Consider the following 23649-nt stretch of genomic DNA (forward strand, 5'->3'; position numbering starts at 1 on the left):
TCATCTTGACATCGATATGTATGACCATGAAAAATAAAAGGATTTTAAGTCTCAGAAATAGAGCATTTTACAAGATATTATCTACACCGTCTATTTTCAAGACTTTCATATGTTTATAAATGTACTTGATTTTAATCATTTTTAAATTTTAAAATTTTATAATTAGATATAAAAATAAATTTTAAAATAATCCTAAAAATATTTTACATCAAATTTATATACCATGATAAAATTTAAAGGTGCACCTTACCTCTGCAGCTATGGATGCATGCAAACTTCATCTATAATATATGCACGTGGCCTCTGCAGCTATGGATGCATGCAAACTTCACCTATAATATATGCACGTGGAGAGAGAGAAAGAAAAGAAAATTATTTTTTATAAAAGCTTCCTTGTTGTCTTTTGCCTATTTCGAATCGAAACGAAGGACATTACATTATGCTGTTGTAAATAAGAATAAAAATGGCATTTTTCATAGCATACTCCGTGGGAGCAAACTATGCATTTACCCTATCAGGCAAAAGGCTTATTGAAGAGTGTTTTTTCAAGTCCGTATTAAAATTACAAAAAGAATTTATTAGAACATGTAACTAGCTTATCAATTGTTTAATATTTTACCCAGTTTCAAGATCATGTGTATTTTAGTTACCAAATAAAAAAATGAGTAAAATGTTAAATAGTTACTATCTTAGATCCATTTTGATAAATTTCCTTGAAACATAGATTTTAAATTTCTAATTACTGAGATTTGGCTATCCAAATATCGGATTGACATTCTCTGCTCAATCCTAACATGTTATCGTTCGCAAGCAAAAGTAGAGTGCTTATTAGTTTTTTCATATTTTTTACTTTTTAAAATTTTTGTTGGTCTGCATAACAAAATCTGGGTCCTAAAATTACATAGTTCTTTTACTAGAGGGAGTAAATACGAGACATGCTCCCGTGGGAGCATATAATCTTTTAGTTTCATCACATCTAATCACTCTAATGTGCATCAGTCCATGCACTTGTATATATGTCCCCTTTCAAAACTCATTTTAGATTTGGACTTTGGACTCAAAATTTTACGGGTTCCTGATCTATCCTAAAGATAGATATTGGATCCAAAATTTCATGGGTCAATATCTAGACCAAGATCATGAATTTGGAAAAATAAGGAAATTTTTAAATTTAAAAATGGTAGTGATTTTTCAAATTTCAAATTTCCAAAATTTATGGGTCAATATCTAAACCAAGATCTCACTAAAATATATTTATAGTGAGTGGAGATGTTTTTACATCCTAAATCTATGAAATACTACGGTGAACTCGCAAGTTCTTGGACACACAATATGCTATTCCATCTGATAAATATACCATGGAGTCATCCTTTACACATCTAATAATAGTAAAGGATTTTACATTATGAGACAATTTATTTTTGGTACACAATTATTTTTAGCCATTGAACATGAAATACAATAGATGAAAGTGTCGAGGACTTTGTGCAAATCCTCAACCACCCATTTACAAATCCTATGGCCAATGATAATTGTGACCTCGTATCAATAAATAAATAATCTCATTGCATACATTTCCTTATAACAACAACTGCAACTAAAAGGGCACTGAGGTTCAAAAGTGCATTGCACAATTGGGGTGGCAATCGGGCCAAGTTGACTCAACAAGAGTTCGGGTCCAGACCCAAAAATTGAACCCAACAGGTAGGATCTGGATGGTTTGGCAGGGGCTCGACTTAGGCTAGGTTTGAATCCAAGGACCTTATCGAGTTAGTTCAGGTCCATTAGACCCAAACCAACTCAATACGACTTGACCGGTCAAATTTGGGTCCAAGGACCTAAACCCCCAAATCTAGGTGCAACTAAGTTCCAATCAGGTTGGGTCAAACCTATATTGGGGCCACATGTTTGCACCTCATGCACTAGATGTGTTAGGAGTGACAATGGACCAGACCTGATGGTTAGACCCGACTTGAATATGGGTCCAAAAGTTGGACTCGTCGGATCGGGGCTGGGTCCAAATCTTAGACCCGAACACTATTCAGGTCTGGGTCTCACATTTCCCAATATGTGAAAATATATTAAAATATATAGATATTTTAATTTTTCGGTTGGGTCCAATTGGGTTTGGTTGGGTCTGGGTGTGAATCCAGGTCTCACATTATATTTTCGGGTTTAGGTCTAGGTCGGGTCTGGTTTCTATAAAACCTGGACCCTCCCCGCCCCGTCCCGCCCCGCCCCGCCCCGTTGCCAGCCCTTTATTGTCGTGTATTAGTGCGCCCTCTCTTTCCGAGATCCGAAATTTCGCCGGCCGGAGTTTCGGCTCCGTCTCGCAACAAACGAAATTGGTCCAAAATTTCGAACCTCATAATTAAAAAAAAAATTTATTTCGTCAAAAGTATAAATAGTTGCATTTAAACGCAGCCTACCAGTGAGTGTACCCTTTAATCTTCTCTTTTTTCTCTTTATTTCTTCAATTTTTTCCTCGTAAAATCGCCCAAAAATTTGTCAATCTCTGACCTGAAAGCCCTAATTTTTGGCTGATTTCGAGTTTCCGTGCATAATGTGGCGCTCTGGGTTGTCTATATTTTGATTTATTTGAGAAAAAATATGTTTTTTCTCATGTGAAAATGGCGCTCTGGTTCGGACGAAATCCTTCTGTTGAGGTGAGATTTAGTCCCATTTTTCTGAACTCTCTCATTTTACTCTGAATTTGATGAAATATGATTGGACATGTGGCATCTCTCTCTCTCTCCCTCTCTCTCTACCGGTTTTTTACTGGAATCGACTAATATTTGATCCATATGAACAATTTTTTATTTTTTAATGGGTTTTTGTCCTAAATTTAAATAGTACATTAGATTTGATTTTTTGCTTTGTTTATTTATCCCCCCCCCCCAATTTTGCATCAATTTGGTGGCATTCTTTGCGTGTTATATACTCTAACACCATATTTAATGTTTAAATATTTGGAATTATGAAGCTCTAGTTATCTTTAGATGTCAACAAGTCAATCGTTTTTTTTCTTCTAAATTCGTTGTGACTCTAAACTGTAGCACCAAAAATTTAGCATATTACTACGTCATATATTTGGAAATTAATTTACTTTCTTCTTTCCTTATTTGCTTTATTCCAATAAGCTTTGGATCCCATTAATGGTCCATGGACAGAAATAAATAGAAAATGGACTGGATCTTTCCTCTAAAATCTAATCGAGTGATACAATGTGCAGGATCAAAACTGGAATATGCATTCTAATCCGTCGGAATTATCTTGATTAGTTGTGTCATTTGGTATTAGCTGCTTAGCTGACGAGTGTGCTATAATTTCAGAGCTTGATAACTAAATTGCTTAATAGATGCTTCAAATTTGTGCAATTTTGAGAAGAAGTGAACTTTGAGGCTCCACCCCACTTCCTTTGTCGATGTCCTATGTGCATTTGATGGCCACTTTTTATATATTTATTCATCTACTTATTTGTTTATTTATGTCACAAGCAGTGGATTTGCACTTACTCGATGGCTGTATCCCAGTTATATACTGTGAAGTAAATGTTCATGAATTATATGAGAAGATTTTACATTTGTGCTATAAATGCCTTAGATTATAAATTGCATGCCCTTGTTTGTTTATTTATTTTGATGAATTGTTACGTGATTCATTGCAATTTACGTGCTCCTGTTCATTTATTTATTTTAATGAATTATTACATGATTCACTGCGTTTTATGATCATTTGTTTATAGAAACTTCATATGTTCGTATCTTTTTGAGATATAGAAGTAAAGGAGGAATTAAAGGAGCGGGTATTATACCAAGGAACTGGTTCTAAGATGGATTATTGTGACCCAGAGTCCATTGATCAAATGATCTCCTTTACAGAAAAGCGTATGCTTTCTTCTCTTGCTTTATCACGCTAAGGTTCAAATATATAAGTTCTTCAAACAATTGCATACATTTCCATTGAATGTTGTTTTAGTGTGTTTGTACACATTTCCCCTTTGCTAATTTGATTGGATGAGGCAATCAAACATCCTTTTTGTAATAGTATTCTCTAGTATGATCATGATAGACTTAGGATTGTTGGTTATATTTGTTTTCTTTAACTTCTTTAGTTTGGAGCTTATTTGACACAAGTGTTTTGTTTCGGTAACTGATGCAGTTGATGAGCGTTTGAAGAAGTGTTTTGAGGTAATTGTGCTTATTATAGGCTAACTCTTTTCCTTCTTCCTTTTTTCTTTTGCTTGACTCTTTTTTGTCCACCTTTGATATGAAATAAGTTGTTGAGTATCTATGTTAGCTTTTGACCCCACCACACCACTGTGGAAAGATGAATCATTGAAGAATTGGTGTATCAATGCCATGCATTAAGTACATTGTTCATCTAACTTTGTAGGGTTTGTTTGTGAAGTTTTATTGATGTTTTAATCCTTATGTTTGATGACAATAATTTTTATCTTGGGATATTTAGTTTCAGCAAAAAAGCATTGTGTCATAGGCTGAATATTAGTTTCCCAATGGCGAACATGCAAGCAAGCCCAGTCTTTTGCCAAATAAACAGGAAAATATCATTCAACTATTTGAATTGTGACCTTTTGTTTTGAGTAATGTTCCAACCTTGAGATGGTTATTCAAATCATAATTACCGGAATCTGAAATGTTCCAACCTTATGATGGTAATGCAAAATTGCAAATCCATCTAATGTGTTTTTTCTTTTTGTGGGAACCGTCCGTCTAATATGTTATGGGCATAAAAACAGTCATGTACTGGATCCTGGAAACAAGTGCAAGAGATGCCATTGCTACACTTTGGTTTCTAACCGAATCTCTTCTACAATTCTACTCATGGGGGTTCCTTGCCAATATGTTTTGTAGGGTGATTTGTTGTTGCTAGATGAGACTCGACACATGGGTTCAAATTCTTAGATACAAGCATCCACAATTATTTGGCATGCTCAAATTTTGGACACACACAGGATTTTCCCAGATGTGCACAAACATTGGAAACTCATGTCAATGTCACACAATGTTGCTTGTGTCCAGCACAATAAGTCCAAAAATGGATGGCGGTAATTCCAAGAAGTGTCAACAAATGCGTCTAATATCTAATGCGTCACTCAACATTGGAAGTAGTGAGAAGAGATATGATGGCTTATGGTTTGACTGAGGGTATGGTCCTTGATAGAGCAGAATGATGGAACATGATTCGCATAGCCAACCTCAAATAGTTGGGATAAGGTTCGGATGATGATGATGATGATCTATATGTCGCAAGTGTCTTTGTCACATTGTGTTGTTCCCGATTTGACCTTTAGGTATGTGGTGACATGAGGAGCAAAGTGATATGCTTAGGATGGAAAGTAACATTTTGACGACTTCCCAGGTATCTTGGGTTGATTGGTTGCACAGTTTCCCTGTTATACTTAAGGTTGCTATTCTCCGTAGGTATTCTAAGCTGTTTTTGTTGGACAATCAAGCATTGTTAGGCATGACTCACCAATTTTATTGTTATCTTAAAACAATATTCAGTGGGATAGTTTTGAAGTAAATTTGTTTTTTGTCCCTTAATGGAAATGATACTGCACTGTGGCATAAAACATGTGCTTCGTTGAATATATAACCCTTGTAATTTGCAGATATTGCATCAAGGATATCCCAAGGAAACTTTGGAGCGCTTCCTCAAAGCACGAGATGGGAATGTTTGCAAAGCAAACAAAATGGTAACTAGTTTCCAACCCCTCAATGTCTTGAAATGATTCTGTATTGCTAGCTTCAAAGTAATTAAACCCTGTGTTTTCTCGATGTTTGAAATTTCAAAGATGTAAATGGATTTTTGTGTTTTTTTTTTCAGTTGCTTGACACACTCAATTGGAGGGTTGAAAATGACATTGATAACATCTTGGCGGTGAGTTATGCAGTTACACTATAAAAATGTTTGACTTTTTACTCACTAAAAATTCTTCAATATATTTTTGTGGTAGATCTCTAACTCTAGCATTTCCTTATGAGATGTATCAATTGATCCCACTCCATAGCAACTATATAATCTCTTACTTGTTATCTTAATTATTGGTGTAATCTCATGTTTGGTATCTTGATATATTGGATTTGGTCATTGGCATGATTCGTTGTGATATTGACAAATTGCAACACCACTTCTCAGGTTCAAAGCCCGCTACTGATGTACCCCAATAAATAATTTATGACTCATAGAGTTTCTATTTTTTTAGAAAAGTATATGGCCTATAGACATTGCATTTATAATATAGAATGTTTTGAATATATAGATGCCTTGCTCAGCCGACCCAAAATAATTAGGATAAGGCTTAGATGATAATGATGAGATGCCTTGCTCACACGTATGATTCATTTTCAGTAACAAACAGGGATGGCATATTCAAGAAACAAATTTCAAGTGGTTTTCATCATAGAATGAGCATCTTCATTTGCTTCTTTGTAGGAAAATATTGGCGAAATCAACTTTTTGGGAAGACAGTAAGAAACTGTAAAGTTGACTTGGTATTCAGCTATGGTGCATTGTGCTTACCTATTTTCAGATTTGCCTTACTTTGTATTGAGTTGTAACAAGGTTCTGATGATACTACCCCATTGGGTACAATCAAGATGGTCGATCATGTTTCTTCAACTTAGGTTTGCACCCCTTATGGAAAATCATGATAAATGATTTTGTGTTGATTGGCCCATGAGCTAAAGCAATTAAAGACGCAGACCAAGCTTAAAGAGAGTAACTGACTAGGCTAAGCTTGAAGAGATAAAAGCTAAGCTGAACTAATAGGAAAAAATGGAGAGTAAACCTCTGAATTAGAGTGAGGAGAGAGAGGAGGTGCTAGAAGAGAGGGTGTTAGTTGGGGGTATTTTACGAATGGGCCAAGAGCCACTTTATAAAGCTCAGAAGTGAAGATCAAAGAGGCATATGGTCATGAGTTTTAAGAAAGAAGATAGGTGGTGTCTAGTACATTTAAGAGAACTTACGTAACTTATGCCACATCTGTAATGGTATCCAATGGATGTGTATGGTAGCATGGAAAATGCCATAACTGATTGGTTATGGTGGCTCTTGCTCATGTACATGCGTAACAATGCGATGGCGTATGGTGAATGGTGTATGGCAATGGTAGCAAAAAGAAATGCTTAAAGTCTAGCTTTTACATGAGCACTGGGCTCCTGTTCACACCCGTTGCCTTCTCTCTTACCTTTGTCCACGCCAAGCATGCACACTTGCAGATGTCTGGCAAAGAAATTGAAAGCACCCCAATTTAGTGCACCCTTGGTGAAAGCCACATCATGTCTAGTGCAACTCCTGGCATACATCAAGCAACATAACTTTGTCATTGAATTGCTTTTATTAGGTCTGAATTTAATATTAGAATCCAGTAGTGCAGATTTGGGCACATGTAGAAGTTGTACCCTGGGCAATTTTTTTGTTGCCATAACACTGTTTGGCATACTACACTGTTATGCATGCGCACGAGTCGACTTACTCATCCGGTTGTGGCATGTGCATGGCTGCGGTCCTCACCTACTTGCAATTGTTATGCATGCGATATAGGTTACATAAGCCATCACCTTACTTTCTTGAAAACCTAAGCCATTAGCCACCTTGATTATTAAAACTCATGACTATTGACCACTTTTCAATCTCCACTTTGAAGGAATTATTATAAGGGGCTCCTCACTACCTTCTCTCTCTCTCTCTCTCTCTCTCTCTCGCTCTCTCTCTCGCTCTCCCCAACAAATGGCATACTTTGTTCTTGATTATATGAAGGTTTTTCTACCGCTAAGTGCAACCCAGTTGTTCATTCTTAGTTCAGCCTAGTTTTTCTCTCTCAAACGTTTAGCCTAGTTAGTTTCTCATTGCTAAAGATTTTGTCTAGGTCGTTTATGTTTATCTTGTTGGCTAATCAATAAATTGATCGTGTTGAGTAATTATTTGACTGTGCAAACCAGTGTAAGAAAAACTGGCTTGGCCATGGGACTCGACACCTTGGTGGCCCGAGTAACTCGGGCGAGTTTGGGTTGACTAGCCTAAGTCTGAACCCCACCACCTGAAAGCCCCAAAAGCCTGAATAATTGGGAAAAATGCCGCAAAAATCGCTAAAATATATGAATAAGTAAAAATAAAAAAACTATAAAATAAAAAATATATACATGGAATATGAAAAAAAATTGATGTTATTGGCTTAAAAAGGTAGAAAAAATAAAAAAAATGAAAATCAGAAAAAATAGAAAAGCTTGTAGAAAAACATAAAAGACATAGAGAAGTATATACATAATTAGCTATAAATCAATTATATTTAGCTAAAATAAGTAAGTTTTATGAATTTAAATTGAAAAGACTGAAACTAAAAAATTTAGAGGCAATCCTGAAATCTTGACGCTTGATGCAAATCGATGCCTCCAATCCTTGTCAAAGCTTTCTTCAGACAATCCCAATCAAAACTTCCAAAACAGATTTGGGTTTGAGTTCGTATCTAAGAGATCCGAACTCTTGGCAAAGTCGAATCAATAGTTCACCCAAATTCGAAATCTCATTAATCTGATTTTGTTTTGTCTTTTTGTAAGAGACGGGTCTATGGTTGGATGACGAACCCAAAAATAGGCTCACGTCACAAATTTTCATCAAAGATTGACCAACTGTTGCAAAGAAATCATCATTATCATCCAAGCCTTATCCCAAGTATTTGGGGTCGGCTAATAAAAAGTCACAATGTTTTTGCTCATATCACTAATTCCTAAAATCGTGGAAACCTAGATTGCTAACTTTGATATCTCAAATGTCTCAAATCTGATCTATATAGGGGCTAGATCATGCCAAAAAGTAGTTTGTCATTGAAATTTTAGCTCAAATAGGTGCCTCTAAGGTTGTCTAGAGTCAGAAATGAGAAAAGGGACACAGATTCATGTAGGTACTCAGGCAAGTGCCGTAGCTTCCTGCTAGTTTCTTAATTGGGGAGAGTCATCCGGAGTTTTTAAAGTACTTGGGTGGGTCTCTACAGTACTTGCTCGAGTACTCTATATATATTACATACCCCCCTTGTTGGGGCGTGTTATGGGCCTAGCAGCTTGCCAAGCTTGAGTGACTTGCATGTGTCTGAGATGACTCTGGCGAGCTTTCTTATAGTGGTTGAAACCAAAGGGAAAGAAAGCAGTTCACTGGCTTGATTGTATCCTAGCGGTGGTACCATTAGAACCTTCTTGCAATTTGATTTAAACGATTGGGGTTGTAATGTATCTTCAAGAGCAGTCAGACACCAAGTATATTTTATATTTTTCAGTTTTTCTTCTTAAAACATTTAATTTTTGCCTCTATTTCCCTCTATTCCTTTCTGTCAGGCAAACGTGGTAGGTGATTGACACTAAAGCACTAGTGTCTACAAATAAGCCCACTCTAATAGGGCCTACTTGATGGTGCTCAAGAAGTCTAATAAAAGATCTCAAGTAGGGAAAGAGAGAACAGCAGGATTTTTATTGGTAAGCCTCTTGCTTCAACATTGATAGACTTGCAAGGATCCATTGGCCTAGAAAAGGTCTTAGTTACCAACCCTTCTCTCTCTTTGAGTCCAGACGAACGAATCCAGATATCTAACGGGGCTAACCTTCAACAGAAAGCTTCATGAAACGTTGTTGGTGGCTTGGTCCTTGGACTTCAGACCTAGATCTAGGAAGTCTCACGATCATCCTTTCTTGAGCTGAGTCATCTAATTTGAACCCATGTCACTTTTTGATAAATAGGTACCCATGAAATCGTCGCCCTTGAGTTCTTGAAAATCTTGTTTTTCATATATCTTATCATAAAGGTTACAGACTTGTGTTCTCTCTGGCCGAACATCCGTGGACAAAAAATTGAGTTGGAATCTGACTGTAGAAGATAATTTAGTTGGTTGATTATTGATTGATTTCTTAAATTGGACAAATTTTACTTTGTGGTTTCAAGAAGGCAATCATTTAGGTTATATTTTAAATATGCAGGAAGGAATCCTTCTAGTTAGAATCGATTTTACACATTTTAGTTGTCCAAAAAAGAGAAAAGAAAAGATAGATACTACAATGTGTATTCTCTCTTCTTGTTCCTTTTTCTTTCACCTTTTTGCATTGGCAAGTTTATCCTACTGTGAGTGTTGGAGAAATTTCTTTGCTAATAAAACCTGAATGCTATGTTGCCCCAATATGAAATGGGACATGGGGAAGGCATCAATATTGGATCATTCTCTGTGTGCTTTTGAAGTATCAAACCCGTATTGGACAACCATTTGCAAGTTTTTGTTGCATCATAGCCTAAATGGGATATGTTGGGGCATGATGCTTGCATGTCTGTGATCCATCTTTGGATTCTATGCCATGCCTTGAAGCTTTTAAAGGATCTTTGGGTTCTACGCCCTGAAACTTTGAAAGGATCTTTGGATGCCATGCCTTGAAAGTTTAAAATATTTTTCACTATTTTCTTTTCTAACGCAAGGTGGCTGATTATGTTGAGCATACTAATGATCTTTATATGTGCATGTAAATCATTTATCAGCCCTTTTGAATAATTAATAATATGCTTATTTCTTCACGCAGAGACCAATTGAACCCATTGAAGTTTACACCTCAGTTCGAGACTCACAACTTATTGGATTATCAGGCTACTGTAAACAGGTGAAATCACACTATGTGCTGTCTCTCTCTCTCTCTCTCTCTCTCTCTATATATATATATATATATATATATATATATATATATCTATCTCTTTTGTGTGTGTGTGTGTCTATCATTTTGAAAATTTTATGATCTAATTTCTTTTTAAATCTTTATGACAAATTGCATTTTTTTTGTTTTTAACTGGGGCAGGGACGTCCTGTTTTTGCCCTTGGAGTGGGCTTAAGTGCATATGATAAAGCTTCTGTAAGTATATATGACCTGATCCCCTTAAACCATATATTTTGTTTTGAACTTAATGACTTGTTTTTTAAAATAAAAACTCTACAAATTGCAAACTTTTGATGATCCTGAAGGCAAGGATATTAATAACTCTCAGAAGAAAGAGACCATCCCATAAAGGTTAATTGTTCTTCTGCAGGCTGATGAATATGTACAATCACACATACAGATGAACGAGTACCGAGATCGAGTTCTACTGGTTAGTCATTTGAGTAGTTTTTTTTTTGAACCTAAGTAGTTCTGGTTTCATACTTCTTTGTTTTGAAATCATTATGATTTTAGGATTTTTTTGGTTTCCATTCCCTGCTGCTTCTTTCAGCCAATGATGAGTCAGAAGTTTGGGACATATATTGGACCTTGTTTGAAAGTTTTGGACATGACTGGATTGAAACTTTCAGCATTGAGCAGGATAAAGGTATGGAAAACTATCATGTGCATGATTTGACTGTCTATACACGTTAGTGAAAATTCCTTAAGACTGAATAAATTCCTTTCTATAATGAACTGCATATTTGCTTTGAACTGTATCGATTTACAAAGTTACATATGCCTGTCCTAAATGACTATGAACAGTTAAATGCTTATTTCTTCATGGTATTATTTTCTTGTGTGTGATGACTGAAATCAGTTATTACCAAAAATGGAAATTTATCAGAAATTATCGAAGAGATAAACTATTCAACATCTCATCCATTTCTTGTGATTTAATTTCAAAAGCCCATCAAAGGACACATAAGTTAGAATAGTTGGTATTTTAGGTGTGTTTTGAATGACGATTGTAATGTTTAACTGGTTGATATTTTAGGCGTGGTTTAATAAATTTCCCTGGAAAAATTGATATATGTCTGGATGATAGTAAATTTTGCTTTATTTTATTTTAGAGCTTGAGATAGGTGTCACACTAATTGTCTGATTCAATTTTTTACATAATAAATTTGTTCTCATAAACCCAAAAAAAAAGAAAGCCTGCTCACGACTATTGATCTGATTTGACAGTAAACATCCATAGAAACACACTCCTTTTCTTATCTGGAATTTCGCTTAAAATGTTATGGGAATTATGAGTAGTCAATGTCATGTTTTCCCTGATAAGTTACTGTTCTCATATTAAAAGTAATTTATTATGGTAAAATGGTGCACGACAGGGCATCCATTGTTTGATACCACTGACGGACAGTGGAGATTAGCCATAACTGGGTAAATTTCCATCATCAAGAACTATGGCTATTCTTTCTGCCCCTGTTCAGGAACAGATGCCTCCATGGGTTAATGTGTACCACACACCAGAGGTGTTCAAGTAAGAGACACAAAGATGAAATCATAAAATAATAGCAATGCCAAAACTTTCTTTTCAAGATTGTAGCATTTCTACCCACAAAGTGTCATAGATTCATTATATGTCATTGGAACATGTCAAAATAGATTCAGCTACAGTGTGATAAAATTGAAATTTGTGACATATTTAAGGTCATATACCCTTACCACATTTGTCATGGTTGTCCCATATCACCACTTTCTCATAGCTGTGTAAATGGCTCTGGCCAACAAGGGACTTGCCAAGTTATCCCAGATCAGGAGCAAGATGATTCCATTCCAAAAAAAAATCTGGTGTTGCCTGAGTCTACCCAATTTTAGTATTTTTTAAATTTATTTATCCAAACTTCTATGGTTGGACTTAGACTTGACCTAGTTGGACGGCTGACTTGCTAGCAAGTCCCTACCTGAGTTGCCTTTTTAATCACTTTCTCACACTATATAAATGACTTAGGCCAGGTTGTACATCTAGTTTCATTTCTTTGTGCTTTACTTGATGCATGTAGCTTTCTCTTTCTTGATGTTGTGATATTCTTCTATGTTTCACTTAACTGAATTATTTGCGAGATTCTTCTATGTTTCACTTACTGAATTGTTAAATCTAATGGTCTAGAATGTACATTATTTTCTCTTTATTTTGCAAAAAGGTTTGCCTCTCTCTCTCTCTCTCTCTTGCTAAGCCTTCTATCGTGGTTGACTGCAGATACTGACTATGATATCTACAGTCGATGACCTCAATTATCCTGAGAAGACCGAGATTTATTACATTGTCAATGCTCCACATATTTTTTCAGCTTGCTGGAAGGTTATTTTGTCGCACCCAGTTCTTGCGTTGCTCGTCTTTGGATTCTTTGCTTTCTTTCAAAACACAGAGCAGTTATCTGTATTTTCTCAGTAGTAAATGGTTTTCCGTTCTTGGTTTGGATAAATTTATTTGGCCTTCAGGTGGTTAAGCCATTGCTCCAAGAAAGAACCAGGAGAAAGATACAAGTCTTGCAAGGCTCTGGAAGAGATGAACTGCTGAAGGTGACCATGATTTTGGTCTCTTGCCCTCTCACATACACAAACACGCACACATGCACGCCTCTCTCTCTCTCCTATGTTGATTTGTTAGCGTAGTTTTCTTCAGGTGAACTTTATTATAGACCTACACTGAATGTTTGGTCACATAACATAGGGCAAAGAATCGGGTTGTTTTAATCATCTACCAGGGGCAGGTACCAGAAGATTCCTTTGGATGGGGGAGTTCTCGGTTGTTTGACCCCCCATTTTGTGCTCCATCAGACCTGGAGAGAGAGAGAGAGAGAGAGAGAGAGAGAGAGAGAGAGCAAAAACATCCTAGGTCAGCTTGTTTGGGCCTTTTGAGGCTTCAAGTTCAACCCTTCACTAGATCTACCACAGAGCCAAAGCTTAAGGACAATATTTGAAACCTCCATTTCTTTTCTTTCAAAAACCAAAAATCACGCTCAAAATAAAATCCATTAACTACTATAGTCAATCTCTCATTTCTCTCACTGAATAAAATTTTAGGATTTCTGGTGTCATTACAGGTGATGAGCTATGATTCTCTTCCCCACTTTGTAAAGCAACAAGGATCCAGTTCCTCTAGGCGCAATGAGGGCAAGATCTCAAGCTGTTTCTCCTTTGACCACTCATTTCACCAAGAGGTCTATGCTTACATGAAAAACCAGGCAGATACGGGAAAACCAAATGGTTTTATTTCCAAATTAAACTCATTTCATGTACAGGTTCCTGATGAAACCCATGAAGAAAATCTGGAGGGGAGCAATGTTATTGTTCGGACCATCAAGAACACTTTGAAAGGGATGGGGGATGAGGAGACGGCCTTAGAAAATGGGGTGGCCGAATTGCACGTTAGCAATGACCAGTTGAATCAATCCTAACGCAGTTGAGGGTAACAGCACAAACCCCCACCCCCTCCCTCTCTCTCTCTGTAGCTAGGTGGGTAAGCTGAGTTTTGAGCTCAAGCTTGCGTTTGCTGCCCCCCACACCATAACCACTATGCCAAGAGGTCAATCCCCATGAACTATTTATCAATTCTCTCTCTCACATGCATGCACACAATGTGTGTGCACGTTTAGAGATGGATATTTAAGTCTTAATATGTTTCTTACATTTTCTGTTTTTCTTTTCTCTTTGTATGGATAGAAATTTTGGGCTTAACAAAAAAAAAATGAAGAACGAAAGAAAGATAGTAAGAGGGCTTTAAGCTCAGGAGGAAGGGATTGACACCTCTATAGGGTGGGTAACCTGTATAATCACTATATGCAAGGCATTGTTGGTTTTGTTCAGCCCTACTGCATGATATTTATAGGAGGGCGAACTGTTGTATTTGTAACTTCACCCATTCTGAATTGAGGAAACAGTAATATCAATGATTCTCTCTCTCTCTCTCTCTCTCTCTCTCTCTCTCTCTCTCTCTCTCTCTGATATAGCAAGATTCTTGTATGGCAGGAACTGTCCATATTGGCAAGAATATTTCTTTGATAAATTTCAAGGAAACGTATAGCATCCACATCATGTGGTTGCTTGGTGCACTAGCATGGAGCACCTTTCTAACAGTTTAGATTGAATCCGGATCGATCTGATTGATTTTGTTTTTCATACCGCCTATTCTAGTTACTCTTTGCTAATGAGTTCAGGAAATGGAGCATGCATAACCTTTCCTCCCCAAAATCATTGGTTTGGAAAATGTTCAAAGTTGAAAATTTGTTTTGAGATTTCTAGCTCCTTGAACAAATAGGCTTCCATTCCTATTTTTAAAATTTTTATTTTTGCACTTTTTTCTTAGGTGGGTACAATGGGAAGGGAGACTTCAGTGTTTCTTCATTCTTATGCCCATTCATTTTGCCCAATCTACATAGCACTATATGTTTTAATATCATCAAAGCTTAAAATTCAAGAGTCCTTCAGTTGAGCATAGGAGTCACCTCATGGTGAGTCTTGATGGTTAGAATTTACTTTGGTGGGGTTTGGGTTTGTTTGGACTTTCAATGCACGAACCACCATAAAAATCGTCGATTTTTATTTTTAGTGTACAAATAATAACAGTTTCCTCTTATTAGGGTTGGACTTGTGATGGTTTGTTAGTTCAAGAAGGATAGAAACAATTAATCCTCAAACTAATGAGTATGGGTTTAGTTAGTGGTCTGATTCTTAGTTTACATTGTATACATTAGGGGCTTTGGCTTTAGGATGAAGCACAAAACCCTAATAAGCATCTCTATCATTAAGTCCAAAACAGGGTATTGGGCTTTGGAAACACGGTTGTCATCAGGATCTGTTGGACATAGATAAATCTCAACCATTCCCCAAAGAAATGCTTCTTCATTCAATAAACTTTACAACGAGGTAATAAAGGAGTTTAACCAGTATATAGATGCTGTTCTTCACTCAGAAAAATTCAACTCCCTACCCAATTAGTCCACAGAGAGAAAATCATGGTTAGAACTAAGAAACTGTGAAATTTTTTGAAATAAGATCTCATATGACTATGTGAAGGTATTCGAACCTTGGTGTAATTTGAAGTTTCTTTAACCCGAATCTTAAGAATGTAACGAGAGTATCTGAAAATCAGGTTGGTAAGCATCGGAGTGAATAATGAGCTCCTTCAATTCATCTGGATTTCATTGCCTATGAAGCAATGATCAACACTTAAGCAAGAGACGACAGAGAAAGACTTTAAAATTTCTCGAGAGTGCATCAAAAGTGAGCCACAATTATTTTTACAATAAATACGTGTTTGACAGCCACAATTATTTTCACAATAAGTACATGTTTGACAGAGAGGGTCGACTGTAAGTCCCCTTAAAACAGAAATATGAGAGTCAGGAACAGAGAAGGTTCTCACCATCTTCTCTCGTCAAATCCCTTCCCCGTTGCCATGTCAATAGATTACTCAGTCTATTGGAAGGTCTTCAATGACATTATCACCCTCGACGACAAGCCCTCGTGAATTGCAGACACCAGGAGGCTCCCTGTTTAACTGAGGGCATGGCATTCTATTATGAACACATGCTGGGCAATACAAGAGGCATTTGCTGCATATACTGCTCAGCTGCCGGAGAAATTGTAGTGACAATCTTTTTAGCCTCTGTAAAGATAACGACAATGAGGATCCATCCTTGTTGTCAATCCCTTCCAACTCATCATCTTGTTCAATCACCTCCTGCACTATGTCACATCTCAAAACTCGTCACCTCTAAGTGGAGTTGTTGAGCAGTTGCGCCATGCACTACCTTCAATCGACTGCACCCACGATAAGCATATCCTCCTTAAGTTACCAAATTTATGTGGCGGCAGGAGACTGATGCGTATCGTGCGTAGCAGAGTTCAAGGACATGAGCACCAAAGATCTCAAACTTTGAAAGGAGTCAGCAGTCGATGGATAATGAGGATAGCTTCACTACTCATCTAGAGCGGTCAAGGCATCAGCATTTCTAACTGTGCAATTGGAACTTTTGCACCCCATGAGAATTCAGGGAGAGCCTCTAATTCATTTAAGATATGTGAAATTCTCTCTGCTTCTTCCCACTCAGCTGGCAGCTCCCTCAATTAAACATGGGCTTGCACAGAGAACTTAGGGTTCTCTTTTGACTCAAGATAAGTGACCATTGGGCTAGCTCGCGCATCCTTACCTCGCCTTTTTTTTCCCTCTTTCTAGCATGCACGCAGTTTTGAGCCTTCAAATTACCTAACCTATTGATTAATCTTTCTCCGATGCAATGAATTGCTAATCGTTATTGGTTTATTGAATGATCTTCAAGGTAGGTATAAAGGAAGGACAAAATATGAAAAAAAAAACACTCATGCATACTATCATAACTAAATTTTAGAGAGTCAATTAATTTTTGCTTTAAACCAGGTTTGTAGCTGATTGATTCAGATTCAGATTTCTTATGTCCTACCATTTGCCATAGCATTTGAAACATTGACAAGAGAAGGAAAAGGGGCAAGTCCTCACACTTAATCGGATACCCCATGCCGTCCACTCCGGTTGCCCCATAGGATTGGTCTTGTATGCGATCGGAGGCCTTTCTGGGCATGTCTCGCCTCAGCAACGGAACTCGCCAATAGAAAGGGTTGGGCGCAAATTGTTGGTCACGTTACAGACTCTTGAGCTGTGGGTGGAGAGCCTTTCATCAGCCCATAGCTTAGCTCAATCTGTAGCGCGACCGACAATTTGTACACAAGACTTTCATGCCTGTCATTCTTTTGTCTATGCTCCTCTTCTATCGCATCATATCATCAACAGCCTTTAGCCAACAACTGACTCTGCTAATGGGGATCTTCCCTCCCTCTCTGCTCTATCTAATGTACTCTTTTCATCATCTCTCCGCCCCTTTAGCCTACCAGTTGAGATTGTCTATGTATTGAGTAGGTAATCTGGGGGATTAGGGGATCAATCACATAATTGGTAACAGAGGCAAATAGTAAGCTTATGAAATCCAGAAGAGAGAGAGCGAGATATGAAATCTCAGAAGGAGAAACGAAGTAAAAGGATAGGGGCTTATGAAATCCAGAAGAGGAAGAGAGGGAGAGAGAGAGATCAAAGTTCAGAAGGAGAGACAAAGTAAAATGATGTTTTGGGAAATTAAAGGTGGTGGTCTGAGAGATGAGAAGGCAAGTGGGATCGGAAGACTAGAAAATGAGAATGCAGGAAATTGAAGGCCGTAGTGCCGAGGGTAAAGAGTTAAAGAGATGCAAAGGCAAGCGTCTGTTTGGAAGGTTAGAGACTGAAAAGCTCAGTGAGAGGGTTGCGATGGTGGAGAGAGAGAGATGAAAAGATGGTGGTGCTAAAGATTGAACAGGAGATAGATGCAGAGAGAGATGGCCTGCTCTGTCTTTCCTTTCTCTTCTCCTTTTCCGATTTAAACAAAGCAAAATTGTTCCATGCCTGAGGCATAAAGTTAAATGGTAGTTTCGCAGAAAGATAAAAAAAAAAAATTTTAGTTGAAATATTTTTTATAAAATTATTAATTATAATTTTAAAATTCATTTATATTCATCTTACATATAGATACAAATTAGTGGTTCTCTTAAAGCAAATCTTATGAGTGAGGAAGTAATGCGCAATATGCTCCTGCAAGACCATGGTATACGCACTTCAATTTTATTGAGGTATGACATGTGCTATGACTTTTGGAGCTGCATTTGTCAATAAAAGTTGGCACGATGAGATGTTTGGATTCGGTGGCTCATGTTGCATATGAAAAGTTGCTACAGTGAGAGAGAGATGAGATATTTAATGGGCTAAGTAAGCGAGGGGTAAGGTCGTTTAATTTTTTAAATAATAATTTTTTATTAGGGATAAAAGCAAGAAAAAAATATTTCATATTAAAAATATTGAGAGTAGAATGTGTACAAAATTTATTTTGAGGTATTCATAATTTACCCTAAAAGAAAACACGGTTTTTTTTTTTTTTAGTATTTTAAAAGGTTAGTAGTGAGAAAAGATGTTAAGAAATTTGAATCTAGAGGGATTTTAGAAAAGGGTGTAGTTGGATACGGATGGATCCGTAGCTGTAGAGGTAAGGTGCAGTTTCAAATTTTATCAAGATATATATTTTTGATGTAAAATGTTCTTACAATTACATCAAAACTTATTTTTATATCTTATAAAATTAAAAATTAAAAAATAGTTCAAATCAAGTAGATCTATAAACATATGAAAATCTTGAAAATGGACAGTATAGATAATATGTTGTAAAATACACTATTTTTTATGCTTAAAATCTTTTTATTTTTCATGGTCATACATCTCGATGTCGAGATGATCAATCAAAAGGTTTTTCAACATTAAAACTACCTTTTCTGATGGATTTTGAGGTACATCCGTAGTTCTACATTATAAGGATGCATCTTTATATAAATTTTTTTCTTTAAAAAATTTCTCTAAAAAAAAAAAAAACTTATTTGTTTTTGTATAGTCCTCTTCAGTCTCTCCCTAAGAATTCTCTCTCTAAATTGAGCCATTCTCTAAACCTTTCAAAATAGTTTTTTATTCTCTTTCACGGAGACTTTCTATAGAAGAAGTATAATACAAACCCACCCAAAACTCCATGAGAAAAGGACACCTCTGATTTGGAGGTAGTGCCTTTCTAAAAAATAAAAGGATACTTATTCTTTTTCTTCAAGCCCCTCCTTTCCCTCTTCCTTTAGACACCAGCTATAATTATTCTATAATCATTCTCATAACTATTACAGATTTCTTTCTTGCTAGTGAATAAAAATTTTGTCTTCTGTATTATTCATGTTCTCCAATAAATTCCCTTTGTCGCCAGTAGATCATAATCGCCTAAAGCCATTGATTTAACTATCACCAAATCTAAATATCACTACGAGAGAAGGGAAGATAACACTTGAGCTCTTGGAATCAAGAGAGAGAACATGAATTTTTATGGGGACAAAGTTAATCTTTCTCCAAAAGAGACATGAATCAGCCCCTGCAACTCCAAAGACAACTAAAATTTCATAAAAAAATTTGAAATTTCATAAAAAAATTTGAAATTTCATAAAAAAATTTGCACATAAAGGTTTGTGCGCAAATTGCTGGTCGTGCTATAGACTCTTGCGCAAGGTGCTTCGCGACCCTCTTGATCAATTTATAGCGCGACCAACAGTTTATACACAAGACTTTCAGGCATGTCATTCGCAGAGCCTAGAACTGAGCTCATGAAATCCAGAAGAGAGAGAGAGAGCTCATGAAATCCAGAAGAGAGAGAGAGAGAGCTGAGATGGTCTCTCCACAGGTGTTCAAATAAGTTTGTAATTTCATGCGAGGCAGCCGTCTTTCTTTTTCTTTTCTTTTTTCAATTCAATTCAATGGGGAATCATGCTTTAAATAAAGAAAATTTGGTGTATGCCCGAGCTTAAAAAAAAAAGCATCCGATTCGAACAGTGGTCCCTCTCAACAAAAGTTAAAATCAGTAGTTGAAATATTTTTTTATAAAATTATTATTTATATTTTAAAATTTATTTATATTATCTTGGGTACGGATAACGGTTGTATCATAATATAATGCAATTATACTTCTAAAAAAACCATGTTTCTAATTTTTATGTTACTCAAAATTTTGCACACATGCTCTCTTCATTTCAATAATCAATCTAAAATAATAATAATTTGCTCATTATATACGGTTAAAATGAGTCACCTCCAACAATAAATCTAGACCGTCCACTGATGAAAGGGTGTAGTTCGTATAGAGCTTAAACTCTAAACAATCAAATTAGAGCCTACCTTCAAATAGTATCGAGAAATGCGATTTCAATATTGGAAATTTGTGATTAGCCTTAAAAATATATTTTCATCTTTATTTATAAAATTTAAAGCTTAAAAAATAGTGTAGATCAGCAGAACTGTAACAGCATGAAAACCTTGAAAATTGACAGTTCAAAAATGCGTTACAAAATACACTATTTCCAAATTTTAAATCCATTTTTTTCCCATGTCCATGCATGTTAATCTTGAGATGATCAATTCGAACATATTTGAGCATCAAAACAACCTCTTCCAGTGAAATTTTTGAGGTAGGTTCCAATTTGATTGTTTAGAGCTTAGGCTCTACATAAACTTTTTCCTTGATGAAATAAAAAAGATCATTCTAATGATAAATCTAATCATCTCACCAAAATGAATGCCCTATGTTAATGGGGTTAAAAAAATACTTCCTAAATTGCGTTTTAAACTTTTTCTTTTTTGTGATTGTTCATTAGAATGAAAAGACTATATATTTTAAAATTTGGATCAAACAAATGGTCTTAATATGATTTTTGAAGTTTGTTGCATTATATTACTATACAACCGTTGCATGAAATCATTACCCTAGAGATAAATACAAATGGTGCTTCCTCTAAAAAAAAGTTACAATTAATCATCCAAATGTTTTCTTTATAAGAGCATTATATATAATATTTAAAATTTATTTATTTATACGTATTTACGATCTTCAGCACAGACACTATATGTTATTTAAAAATTAGACCTGATCTAGATACCATATGTTATTTAAAAATTAGATCCAAAAGTTATTTTCAAAAAAAAATATGAGGGAACTCATTTCTGCATAGTGTCCATGTGCATTAGAAGTGGTATCCTATGAGGTGACTTTATATACGAATGGTGTGGACTTTATATTATAAAATGGAATAAGTAACATGCCACTTGGTATGGACACCTACAATGTTGTCTTGATTCCTTCTTCTTTTTTTTCTTGTTTTTTTGTTCTTTTTTACTATTACTCAAAGATATTACAAATTAACAAAATTATCAAATAGAAAAATCAAAGAAAAAGTTCTTCAGCAACAAATAAATCATATCCAACTGAGCCTTTTTTTTTTTGCTAAATCATTCGCTATTGCATTAACTTCTCGATACACATGTTGAAAAGAAACTACCAGTTGGCCAGTAATATCAATGATTTCGATCCATTAACTTCTTAAGCTTTATGGCAATCGATTTTTTTTCGTGTACCAATTGATGACATTCATAGAATCCCCTTCAACAATACAATACCAGATCCTAAATCTCATCCCCTTCAACAATACAAGACCAGTTCCTAAATGGTTCATGAATGTCTTGATTCCTCTTCATGTGTATAAAAAGACTTAGCATAATAAACCTAAAATGATAATAATAATAATAAAAATAATAATAATAATAATAATAATATTATTATTATTATTATTATTATTATTATTGAAAATGTTTTGGAAGGCTGGTTTATGGATATGAAATGGTCACAATTTATATGCCAAAGATTCTATATTTCCACGCGAGTATATTGTTAATTTACTCCCTCACATAAAACTGAAAATAAAAGTAATTTTCGATGTAACCTCTTCAACCTATAGACTAACTTCATAAAAAGAGAAATCCGAATTTAAATATATGTGTAATTGAAAAATAATAATATCTCGAGATTAAATAAAGACCATCCAAGTTTTTGAAGGGCAAGATCTAAGTGTTAAAAAACTTAAATTTGATTATTTTTCAAAAATAATCATACTCATGCGTGGTTCCCAAAAATTTTGGGTTGAAAAAGTTCTCTCGAATACGTCTTATGAGTGAGGGAGTAATTCACAATAGGCTCCTGCGGAAGCATACTATACGTGCTTCAATTTTATAGACAGCGTATAACACGTGTTATGCGTATAGCGGCTACATATGTGAATAAAACTTAGCAGGATGAGTATTTGGACTCGTGGCATGTTCGGCTTGCTCATGTCGCTGCATGAAATGGTTGCCCTTATTTGTTTTCTCTTTCTCACTTCTTCATCATTATCCCAAAAAAAAAAATCCAATTTGGATAGGGGTGGCAATGGAACGGGCCCGACACGGGACCCGACCCAGGTCCAAGAATGAGTCTAAATATTAAATCCAGCGGGTCGGTCAAGGTTCATGTCCTACACATATTTGTGGGTCTTAATTTACGAAAAATAGTTAAATATATTTAAATACACATATATTTTAAATTTCATGTCAATTTCGATAGGGTCATGTCGGGTCGAAGTCTCGTATTATATTTTTAGTCCATGTCCGGGTCTAGGTCCAGGTCTTGTGACTTCGAGTCCGGATCCAGGTCCGGAACCGTTGCCACCCCTAGTTTTGGAGATAGTGCTTCTCTCAAAAAAAACGAGATACTTCTCTCTCTTTGAGGCCCCACCTTTCCCTCTTGCTTTAGATGCCAACTATGATCATTCTCATAACTATTACATTTATAATCCCTTTATATAGAGATCATTCGGATTTCTTTGTTGTTATCCAATAAATTCTGTCTTTTGTATTGCGGTACCTTGATTTATGGAAAAATTACAAAAACAGTAAGGCGTTTCAGGGTGGCGATCCGGCAATTATTTTTGCTGAAATAAGCAGTCCGGCAATTATTTTTTTTTGCTGGAATAGGCAGTTCGGTGTTTTGAAGTTGCGGTTTTGAAGGGGCAATCCAGGGTTTTGATATGGTGGTTCGGCATTTTGAAGCAGCGATTTGCATTTTAAAATGAGCACTCCGATATTGTACAAGTGCGGTCCAGTGTTTACTTTTATTGGGATCCAAACATGATTTGTTATATGATGGAATTTTTATCAAAATAAAATTAACGTTTTGTACTGGGATATTCGCTAGTAAACATGATTTCTTTTTTTGAAAAGTTGAGTGGGTAAAAGTACATAAAAAAATCCATTTAAGAGGTTTTTGCAATTTTCCCTTGATTTATTTTTTTTCTCCAATAAGTTGGCCACCAAAAAACCGATAAGCCATTGATTTCAACTATCACCATCAGTACATGTATTATTTCAATATCATAACTACAACACTTCTTTTATAAATATAACACTATTTGTGGACCCAGACCCGACCCACTAAGTCCAAATTTT

At 35.8% G+C, this 23649-nt stretch overlaps 1 protein-coding gene and 1 long non-coding RNA gene across 20 annotated transcripts; one reads left to right on the forward strand and one right to left on the reverse strand.

Annotated features, from left to right (window-relative positions):
- The first annotated feature begins 2430 nt into the window (after window positions 1–2430).
- On the forward strand, window positions 2431–14659 carry LOC18423081 (uncharacterized). Of its 19 annotated transcripts, none has more exons than XM_088871517.1 (14): window positions 2431–2666; window positions 3746–3887; window positions 4162–4190; window positions 4875–5382; window positions 5636–5719; window positions 5851–5904; window positions 10578–10655; window positions 10848–10901; window positions 11077–11136; window positions 11257–11352; window positions 12955–13056; window positions 13197–13277; window positions 13802–13918; window positions 14000–14659. In XM_088871517.1, exons 4-14 carry the CDS (start codon window positions 5344–5346, stop codon window positions 14153–14155), a joined length of 921 nt encoding a protein of 306 aa, XP_088727643.1. In that variant the 5' UTR covers window positions 2431–2666; window positions 3746–3887; window positions 4162–4190; window positions 4875–5343; the 3' UTR covers window positions 14156–14659. The 19 variants fall into 19 exon arrangements, with proteins under 19 accessions (XP_088727643.1, XP_088727642.1, XP_088727637.1 ...); XM_088871516.1 differs by having other exon boundaries at window positions 3780–3887; XM_088871511.1 differs by having other exon boundaries at window positions 13802–14659.
- Window positions 14660–15970: 1311 nt separating this feature from the next.
- Window positions 15971–18149, reverse strand: LOC110007565 (uncharacterized). Its single transcript, XR_002281514.2, has 2 exons — window positions 17236–18149; window positions 15971–16440 (listed from the first exon to the last, which is right to left on the reverse strand). It is a non-coding gene; the product is annotated as an uncharacterized LOC110007565 (long non-coding RNA).
- Between the last annotated feature and the right edge of the window lie 5500 nt (window positions 18150–23649).

This window comes from Amborella trichopoda, chromosome 7, assembly GCF_054954075.1.
Source record: "Amborella trichopoda isolate Santa Cruz 75 chromosome 7, AtrichopodaSantaCruz75HAP2 v2.0, whole genome shotgun sequence".
NCBI lineage: Eukaryota > Viridiplantae > Streptophyta > Magnoliopsida > Amborellales > Amborellaceae > Amborella > Amborella trichopoda.